This window comes from Phoca vitulina, unplaced genomic scaffold, assembly GCF_004348235.1.
Source record: "Phoca vitulina isolate PV1807 unplaced genomic scaffold, GSC_HSeal_1.0 scaffold7, whole genome shotgun sequence".
Taxonomy (NCBI): domain Eukaryota; kingdom Metazoa; phylum Chordata; class Mammalia; order Carnivora; family Phocidae; genus Phoca; species Phoca vitulina.
In genome coordinates, this window is record NW_022589710.1 from 70620193 (window position 1) to 70630417 (window position 10225).

Genomic DNA, 10225 nt, shown 5'->3' on the forward strand with positions numbered 1-10225 from the left:
CCCAGGGACAGGAGGCTGTCTCCTCTGAGGGATGGGTTAGTGCACACAGCCCCCCTTTTCTAGCATCAGGTGTTGGAGGGTTTGAGTAGTCATGAGGTGCTCTCTCTGCTTTGCACCCTAACACCTGCAGCGTGGAGGAGCTCATAGTGGTCTCAGCTCAACACACGAGGAAAAGACAAATCAGTAGTTAATGCTGATTGCTGTGCTCTTCCAAACACTCTGAAAAGCTGCCAGTTCCCTGAACATTCCTTTACCTGCCACCCAGCCATCCCGCTCCCAGGCGCTGACCACAGTAAATGAAGACCGATGTCCAGAAAAAGCCTTATAGAAGACTATTCAGAGAAGCTGCCTTTGTCGCATCCCAAACTGGGCGCCAGCCCAGGCATCCCGGGACAGGTGAGCAAACTGCGGTCCATCCACACACGGAATACACTCAGCACCAAAAGGAACCACCACTGGGGGTCTCAACGTCGGCACGCGAAGGAGCCCAACACAAACGCACACGAGTGCATCTGCAGAATGAGTCTGCCCACGTGTGAGGTTCTGGGGCAGTAGCCCTACCCTGCAGGGACAGAAAGCAGAGTGGCGGCCTCTCGTGGTCCTGCAGGCATATGCCTCTGTAGTCATGGATGCCACTGTGCCTCTCATCCGGGCACTCCACCGGGTAGAGACACATACAGCTTCGCTCTGAGTAAATTATGCTCCAACTAAAGTTGCTGAGAGTCGTACAACCGCACTACCTAGCTTTGGAACAGCTGAGATGTAATTACTCAAGATCTTAGGGCCCCGAGGCAGCCTTGACTAGACATCTCAAAGAGTGTGTCTCCTCTGTCTGTCCGGAGGGGAGAGTGTGCTGCCTCCTCACGGGAAAACAGAAACTGTGTTCTTTCCTCGATCTGATCAATGTTCATTTCCAGAATGTCCAGCTTTCTGAGGTTATGCTGTTAGGCTCATGCTTCCCATGAGCTCCGAACCTGGCTTTTGTTTCCTGGGGTGTCCTCTGACTTGGGTGGGGCAGGTGTCCTTCCCCTTTTGTGACATTTGTCCCACCAGGGGGAGGGACCCTACTGGCTGTACCCAGCACCACTCCAAGAGCCTAGTGCAGAGCTTGGCATTTGTTACAGGCTGAATCCCATCCCCCTTAGATTCCCATGTTGTCCCAATTCTCAGGCCCTCATCATGTGACTGTATTTGGAGATAAGGTCTTAAGGGAGGTAATTAGCCTTTTTCCTAGCATTGAGACGTAAATGACATATAACATGTGCCTTAATTGTACACAGAACCCATCGTGTAAGTTTAAGGTGTACAACGTGATGATCTGGTACACAAGGAGGTCAGTTAACACATTCTTCACTCCATTTTGTTGTGAGAAAATGCTGAGAACAATTAAGATCTACTCTCTCAGCAACCTCCAAGTACGCAGTGTTGTTAAGTACGGTCATCATGCCGCACAGATCCATCTTTGACCAGCATCTCCCCACGTCCCACACCCCCTCGCTCGGCAACCACCATCGGCTGTTTCTGGGAGTCTGACGATTTGAAATTCCACGTTATTGGTGAGGTCGTCCAGTATTTGTCCTCTTCCGTCTGATTTATTCCACCCAGCATAACGTCCTCCAGGTTCGCGCCTGCGTTATTGCAAACGTCCTTCCTTTCCGTGGCGGAACAACAGTGCGCTGGGTGCCCAGTACAGCCGCGTCCTCCTGCACCCATCCGGGCAGGACGGCGGCGGGCGGCTCCGTGTCCTGGCCCCGCGACGCGGGCTGCGGGGGACGTGCGGGTGGCACGGTCTGCCCCCACTATGATCACGCTTCCTCCCTAGACACCCTCGCGCAGCAGCTCCACTGTCGGGGGCTCGCCGCACGGAGGTCGTCTGGGGGGCCCTTGCAAGATGAGCCGAGGGCGCAGCGGGGCCTCAGGGGCCGCCCGCCCGCCGGCAACAGCGCGTGACCCCGGCGAGCCGAGGCCAGCTGGGCCCCCGAGGCCCCCTTAACCCCGCACGCCGCACCCGGACACAAAGCCCCTGGACAACGTCCCAAGACCCGCACGACTAAGCCAAAGCCCCCGCAGGTCCCCGCAGCGCGGCCCCACACGGCCCGGCAGCCCCCAACGCCACCCTCCCTCCCGCCGGCCGGAAGTGACGTCCTGTCCAGGACGGCCGGACGGCACGGCCCACTTCCGTGACGACTAGGAGGTCCTCCCGCTTAAAATTTAGGAAAACGCGAATCGTCCTCCAACTCCGGTGACTTAAACGAGGGACTATAACCAGTTTCAACAGTTGTGTAGGGACCACCCCCCTGCAAAACCCCGAGACACCCGCCCCGCCCGCTCAAGCACGCCGAGCCCCGCCCCCGACGTGGCCCCAGCCCCTTTCGCCACGCCGCGTCCCGACTCGAGGTCGCCCTAGGCCTATCCCGCGGCGCGCCTCACACAAGGCCCGCCCCCGGCGCACCGGTTCCGCCTCCAACCTAAGCTCGGCCTATCCCGCGCCGCGACGCCTTCGAGCCCCGCCCCACGCCCTTGCCTTCGGCCCATCCCTTGCCGCGCTCGAACCCCGGCCCCGCCCCTTCCCTTGGCTTTTCCCGCGCAGCCGGGTCCCGCTCCGGCCCTCGCCCACAGCCTATCCCGCGCCGCACCGCCTTCGAGCCCCGCCCCCGCCCTCGCCTCCGGCCTATCCGGCGCCGCGCTCGAGCCCTGCCCCCGTCCTCGCCCCCAGCCTATCCCGCGCCCCACCGCTTTCGAACCCCGCCCCCGCCTTAGCCCCCGGCCTATCCCGCGCCGCTCCGCGTTGGCGCGCGGCTGTGACGTCACGGGTCGCGGCGACGCGCGCGGCTGAGCTGCGCCGCTCCGGGCCCGCGGCCATGCCCAAGCGGGGCTGTCCGTTCGCGGACGCGGGCCCGCTGCAGCTGAAGGTCCGGGTTGGCCAGAGGGAGCTGAGCCGCGGCGTATGCGCCGAGCAGCACTCGCGAGAGATCTTCGGTGAGTGCGGGGTACCCCTCCCGCCCCCGGGAGCCTGTGTCCGCGGTGTCCGCAGGCCGCGCCCCCAGGAGCTGAGAGGCCGCGGGAGCCGGCCGTCCCGCCGGGCGCTGGGAGCCGTGAGGGCGGCGGGAGCTCGCCCAGGCCCACCTGCGCTGCCGCAGCCCGCGAGAGGTCTGCCTGCCGCCCTCCCTGCCGGCGCACCGCGGGGCTCTGTCCCCCGGGGACTCCGACTTCGGCCGGGAGCTAACCCGGGTCTCAGGCCCCGCGGGAGGTCGGGGGTGTCACGCTCCGAGTGGTGAGCGGGCGCGAGCGCCCATCCCAACCCTCGGGCTGCGCGGAGGCCCTGCCACCCGGGAGCTCCCTGGTTTGGGGGGGCCTGCAGGGAAGGGAATCCCCACGGGCACGGGTCTCGGGGGGCAGCAGAGTCTCAGCGCAGTCCTGCGGGCTGAGCAGGAGTCGGGTGGGCAGGGAGGGAGGGAAAAGGAGTTCGGGCGGAGGGGCAGAGTGTGCAGAGGCCGGGAAGCAGGCCAGGGCCGTTGGATTCCGTGGGACTGGAAGGCGCAGTTCAGGGTGAGACGTGAGGGCGGTGAGCTGCAGCAGGTCCTCTCGTCCGGCTTTCTCGTGCAGGTGCTTAGGTGCGTTCTTGGTCCCCGTTCGGGTGGTTGATACCCTGAGGCAGCTACAGAGTGGAGCTTACCTTACCTCGTGGTTAGGGGCGCAGTGTTGGTAATTGCGTGGAGCTGCCGTTGTATTAGGGATGTGGGGAAGAGACGCCCTGGGAGACCCCAGTTCTCCTCCTCCTGCTGCCGCCCCCAGCCCACAGCAGCTGTTGGCCCTTTCCTTCCTTGCACACTTGGGTTGCAGGTGATAAAAGTGAGCACAGCCGCGGGGACTCTGGCAGAACTGTAAGTGCGCACCCTGTAAGGACGCTCAAAAACTCTGTGCTGGCAGAAAAAGAGTTTAAAACAAATGGGGAGTATGTCAGTCTAGCTCTTTACCCCGCCCGCCTTGACTGCCCTGGGCATTCCAGCCCCATCTGGCACCTGACCTCTACCTTGCTTGGATCCCAAGCCTGGAAAACGAGCATTCACCACAGCGCAGGACACCCCTCCCCCATTCCATCCCAGGAGAAGGCGCGGGGTGGGGGGTGCTGGAGGCGGAGGAGGCGTTGTCATCAGCCTCATTTGAGTTGCCCAGTAACTGTCGTTCCTGTCGCCATCACACAGAGCCAGCAGCTTCTAGGATCTCCGCCCCGGCTCTGTGGAGACAAGGCAGAAAACCACAAAGCATTTTGGGGGCTGGAGTTGGGCATTTGATCTTGTGAAAGTCCCCAGATGACTGACGCGTGGCCTGATGGAAAACCAGTGCTGAGCAACCCGTTCAGCTCTCGGGGTGGGGGTGCCCAGGGCCCACCGGGGTCTGGAAAGTTCTGGGATTCCTCTGTCAGGAGCCAGTTGCTGCCATGTCTTTTGCCAGCAGCTCTGCAGTAGGTGAGAGGGGTGCACACTGGCCAGGGTCATACTGGCCACAGCCGGCTTGTCGGACGAGGTGGCTGTGCAGGGGTTTCACGCCACAGGGGTGTGAACACTGGGACTGATTTGTCTTCCCAGAGAAAACCAAGCAACTCCTTTTTCGAGGGGCCCAGGCCTACATGGACCACTTATGGGAGGAGAGCTGTGCCATCGTTGACCTGCCAGAGTCCCCGAAGCCTGGCCCCACAGAGGCCCTCCGGGCCGCACGTGGGCAGATGCTGATTGGACCAGACGGCCGACTGACCAGGAGCCAAGCCCAGGCCTCTGAAGCTGGTGAGTGAAGCCAATAGCAGGCGCCTTCCCAGCTGTGCGCTAAGGGTGGATGTGACAAGTGTGTCGCCCTTCATTCCTGATACTGTCTGCCTGGGGCTTCTCCTTCCCCAGCCAGGCAGGAGCTGGCCCCAGGGTCTGAGGAGCTGGTGAGCACCAGGAGGCTCTGCCCTCCCCCCCGCCCCCCAGCCGACATCCGAGTCTGGGGCTTGTGAAGCAGCTTCTGGCTGGGGGAATCAGGAAAGGAGGAGAAACCTCCTTGGTGTCCTGCCTGCTTTCTGCTTGTGGCGAGACACGGAGTCCCAGCCGGGTGGGGGTCGCTGGTCGGGCCCCTGTGCGCTGTGTAGCTCAGACCACCGCCTTTGTCGTTGGTTACAAGCCATAGTCACTGCCCTCCCACCCCCCACTCCCCAGGGCTGGTCTGGGGCCAGGAACTCTGTTCACCGGGGGTGCAGGGGCCACACTCTGAGACACAGGCGCTGGACACACGAGAGAGTTCTGGTACAAGCCACCGAGGGAGGAAGTGCCGACGTCTAGATAGCGGGAGCGGAAGGAGCGCTCAACCCGGAGTCCCGGAAACTGCCCTCTAACGTGCTCCTGGGCGCCTGGGGTCTTCCTAGTGAGCAAGGGTCTGTGGGCTGTGCTTTCTTGAAGGTTGTCAGGAGGACCCAGTGGTAGATGGCATGCAGGGATTCAGGGCATCCCTCTGTCTGCGGGGTCGGGAGGCCGTGGCCCCACAGCCTCCAGTACTTGAGATCCCCTGTGGGGCTGATGGGTGGCGTTTCTTCCTCACAGACCCGTCCAGGGCAGTGACCAGAGCCTGTTCCTCGTGCGTGCGAGCGCTGGACGGGAAGGCGGTCTGCGGCCAGTGCGAGCGCGCCCTGTGCGGGCGGTGCGTGCACCTCTGCTGCGGCTGCGGGGCCGTGGCCTGCGGTCTGTGCGCGCTCGCGGAGTAAGTGCTCGACGGGGGTGGGGGAGCGGCTCCCCCCGCCTTGCCCCTGGGGAGGGGGCTGCCGGGAACTGCTTCACCTAGCTTGAAGTTTTTCTGAAGACTGCTCTTCCCTCGAGGAAGTCCGGATCCCATAGGCTGCCGGTTCTGCCTTTGCCTGCGGCCGTCTGTCGTAGCGGCTGGGCGAGCTGACCTTTCAGACTGGCGTCAGGACCGTCTCTCGGGGCTTTCCTGTTAGCGTGCTCGCCGCTGGAGGAAGCGGGGGGAGCGGGGGGAGCAGGTGCAGCTGTGTGGCTGTGTGGCTGCTTGCCGGCCGTCTTGGCCACGACGGAGTGTTGGCTTAGTCTGTTGCTTGAGTGTGCGTGTCTGCCTCTGCTGGCCGAATCCTGCACCTGCTTGGGAGGCGCCGGGTACCAGTCCCACCCCAGCAGCCGCTGTTGGCTACCAGGTGGGGGTGTAAGACGAGGCCCCCCCACAGACTCGGAGCTGGCTGTGTAGACTTCAAACTAGTTTAGTCCCAACAGTCTGAAGCCAACCGTGGCAAGCAGAAGCCCAGCTCAGGTGGGCCAGCCAGCAGAGCCTGGGGAAGCCAGGGGCAGTGTGTGCGGCACTAGGCAGGTGGGCACCTGGAGGTCCCCTGCAGTCCAGCTTGGGTCGTGTGTTGACCAGTTATGCACGTGGACTACTCTTTCCTTTGCTTCTGCCGGCTTATTCTCCCCTTCCTGTTTCTGTGCAGACTGAAGAGGCCTGGGCCCCCAGTGTCCCAAGGCTGTTTCACATGGGGAGGGACCCAGCTCAGCAGCAGGGCAGGTTAAGGGAGAAGAAGGGATGCCTGGAGCCCTCCTCCCACCCGCCCGTGTTTGGGAACCTTCCTCCTGTCCTGACAGTGTCCTCCTGGCGTTTACTTCCTGCTTTTTCCCCAGCTACCTACACAGTTCACCCTGTGATGGAGGGGCGGGGAGAGGGGAGCGTCCATTTCTCAGACACGACTGGGGGCTGGGCTCTCTGCTGCGTTTTACAAACAGATCGCCCTCCAGGTCACAAGGCTGAAGTGGCATCCCCAGGTGTAGAAGCCAGCCTTGGCCTGCTGCCCCCTCCCCTTCAGGGGTGGCCCCTCGGGTCCTGCTGCTGGGAGCCGCGGAGCTGGGTGCCCTGTCAAGACTGCTTTCACTACAGGGCGGCCCAGCGGCCATCGCGTCCTGCCCGCGCTGGTCGTCCTCCACAAGTCCTGCCCCGTGGGCCACGGGCTCACTGTCTTCCCTGCCAGGTGGCAAGCAGCTCCGCCTTCTTGCTGGCGCATCTTGGCCTACAGTGTCTGTCCATGTGTGTTCTGTAGCATGCTGCCAATTTCTTGTCCTTGCGGGATCTCTCCTGATGAATCTCCCCTGCGATTCACTGAACCTCTGGGGCCCAGTAAATCCTGACTGGATACGGGGAGGTTTCTGTGCAGGGTGGGCCGCAGGTGGGCCATCGGCCATCTCCGTCCGCTGGGGCTGCTGTGGAGGACGCCACACCCGGGCGGCGTAGCCAGCAGCTGTCATGCTCTGGAGGCCGGAAGCCCAGGATCAGGGCGTCGGCGGGGTTGGCTCCTCCCCAGGCAGGCCCGGGGTTGTGGGCGCACCTCAGCCTTCTCCCAGTGGCCTCGCACGTGGGTAAGGGCCCACCCGTCTGCAGTGGGGCCTCATCTTAACTGGTTCTGTCTGCAGCTCATGGCTCTATCCCCAGATACGGCCAGGGGACCGGGCTCAGCACCACAACATACCGATGTAGGGGGGCACAACTGAGCCCCTTAAACCACTTCTTCTCTCTTGCCTGTGATGTTGCAGCTGCGGTGACGTTCACGAGACGGTGCTGTGTGCTGGCTGCGCCATGTTCGAGGCCTGAGGGCCGGAGCGGACAACAGCCTCCCCGGACAGGCCGCCCGGGTGCCGATGCTGCAGAGTGGGGGCGGGGGGCGGGGGGTCTAGTTTATATTTTGTACTGAGGGCAGAGTGAATAAACCCCTTTATATTTGGACCAGAGGCCTGGCTCAGCACTTCTGGGGGTGCAGCCTCCTGGGGCGTGTGTTCCCCCTGGTGGCGTGCGGGCCCCCATGCCCGGCGCCCACGCGCGGCAGCTTGTGCAGTCCCTCGGAGCTTCGGGTGAGTGTGTTCCCGCTCGTCCCCATTTTGTGGATGGGAAACAGGCGTCCAAAGTCAGGTCCTTGAGCCCCTCCGGCCAGTGCTGATGAGAGAGGATTTGGACCCAGGTCATCTGACTCCAGAGTGCAAGACTGCACCAGAGCAGCTCGGGACGTGGGGTGATGTCGTCCCACACTGTCCCTGAGATGGCTCCGCTACCTGCCCCCATCTGGTGTCCACTTGGTTTTTCGGGTGCCTGCGTGGCCTGGGCTCCGGGTGACCTGACGGTCCCTGCTCTCCAGGAGTGATGGCCAGCTGGGCAGTATCCTTGCTGCATTTGGGGCAGTGCAGTGTGTGGCCTGAAGGGAGGGGTGTTGACAGCCACAGCGGGGTGGCCGGGGGAGGGCACACACGAGCAAGCTGTGGGTCTCCCACACCTGGTGCGAGCGTCCCCTGCAGGGCGGACTCAGCATCCTGTTCACGGGAGGGAAGTGTCCAGGGGACAGTGGGGTGTGATTCTTAGAGGACAGCAGGGGGGTGGGCTGGAGCTGGGCCCAGGCTGTGATTTGCTACCGTGGGTGGAACATAGAAACCACTCAAGTTCAGGTGGGGAGGGCCGCGTACCGGCGAGGAGGCTGGCATGCAGTCAGGGCCGCGAGCCCCGGAAACAGCTGTCCGTTGGCCATCCTCGTCACGGGATTGCCTCCTCTCACCTGGCTTCCTGCAGAGGCCCTGGAGCCTCCCTCTAGGTGTCCACCTGCAGGCCGTGGCCCCAGTAAGCACAGCATCACACTGGTCGTTTGGGAAATTCAAATCAAAGCCACAAGGAGATAGCACCTCACACCGAGGCCATTATTAAGAAAACAAAACAAGTGTGGGCGAGGATGCGGAGAAACTGGAAGCCTCGTGCACTGTTGGTGGGAGCGGTGCGGAAAACTGTGGTGGTTCCTCAAAAAATGAAAAAGGGAACTACCGTATGAGGCGGCCATCCCTCTAGGGTGTGTGTTTACGCAAAAGAACTGAAAGCAGGAACATGAACAGACGTGTGCACCCCCGTGTTCACTGTGGCGTGAGTCACCGTGGCCAGGAGAGGGGGGCAGCCTGTGTCCGTCAACAGGCGAGAGGGTAAGCAGACTGGCCCGTCTGTGCGGGGGGGCATCCAGCCTCGGGGGCCATCAGGACATGCAGCTCCGTGACCTGAGCCGGCACACGAGGACCGGTCCAGTGTGATCCCGCTCACGATGTCCCTCGGGGAGTCTGGTCATAGACGTGCCCGGGGGGGGGGGGGTCAGTGTTTCATGGGGACTTTCAGTTTGGGAACATGGGTAGTGGCGGTAAGCGGCACTGCAGTGATGCGAGGAGTGGTGCCGCTGAGCCACGTGCTCGCTGAGGCTGGGGGCGTGGCCGGCTCAGGTCCCCGCGGGGTCCCGGGATGGAGCCCGCCTCTCCCTCGCCCTCTGCCCCTCCCCCCGCTCGTGCTCTGTCTCTCTCTCAAATAAAAGCTTTTAAAAAATAAAATCTTTTATTTATTTTTAAAGATTTTATTTATTTAATTGACAGACAGCGAGAGAGGGAACACAAGCAGGGGGAGTGGGAGAGGGAGAAGCAGGCTTCCCGCAGAGCAGGGAGCCTGATGCGGAGCTCGATCCCAGGAACTTGGGATCATGACCTGAGCCGAACACAGATGCTTAACGACTGAGCCACCCAGGCGCCTCCAAAATAAAATCTTTTAAAAAATAAAAACAGGCACCTGGGTGACTCAGATGGTTAAGGGTCTGCCTTCGGCTCAGGTCATGATCCCAGAGTCCTGGGATCGAGCCCCACATCGGGCTCCCTGCTGAGCCGGGAGCCTGCTTCTCCCTCTGCCCTTCACCTTACTGGTGCGCTCTCGCTCTCGCTCCCACGCTCTCTCTCAGATTTTTAAATAAAGTCTTAAAAATATATATAAAAATAAGGCATGTGGCATCATTCTGCAGAGTCGCACATGCACCTATATTAAAAAAAAAATGCCAGTTGACTCTTGAAAGCAGAAGTTATAGCACATTTAGAGGTTTTGACGTTTGTGGATGCAGAGTGTGGGAATGGAGCGTGCCCTGTCCTGGTCCTGCTTGTGAGGCCCCGACCGCGCTTGAAGACGAGAAATACGAGGTATGCCCTGTCCGTCCCAGAGCCGCTGGGCTGGGGCCCTACGTGCAGCTCGGCATCGTGGCCGGATCCTGCAGTGGAAAGGAGCGTCAGTGGGAAAACTGGTAAAACAAGCCAGTCAAGGAGAGAAGATGATGTTTGAAAAAAGTCATTTAATCCAAAATCAGGCGAGGAAAGATGAAAGAAGGAACAAAGAGCAAATGGGGCGCAGAAGAACAGCAAGAGGGTTC

The 10225-nt window shown here is 61.6% G+C and overlaps 1 protein-coding gene across 2 annotated transcripts; it reads left to right on the top strand.

The window, feature by feature from the left end:
* The first annotated feature begins 2807 nt into the window (after positions 1-2807).
* SIVA1 (SIVA1 apoptosis inducing factor) lies at positions 2808-8713 on the top strand. 2 transcript variants are annotated; one of them, XM_032406030.1, is made up of 4 exons: positions 2808-2979; positions 4590-4784; positions 5577-5733; positions 7557-8713. In XM_032406030.1, exons 1-4 carry the CDS (start codon positions 2862-2864, stop codon positions 7612-7614), a joined length of 528 nt encoding a protein of 175 aa, XP_032261921.1. In that variant the 5' UTR covers positions 2808-2861; the 3' UTR covers positions 7615-8713. The 2 variants fall into 2 exon arrangements, with proteins under 2 accessions (XP_032261921.1, XP_032261922.1); XM_032406031.1 differs by lacking the exon at positions 5577-5733.
* Positions 8714-10225: the final 1512 nt, after the last annotated feature.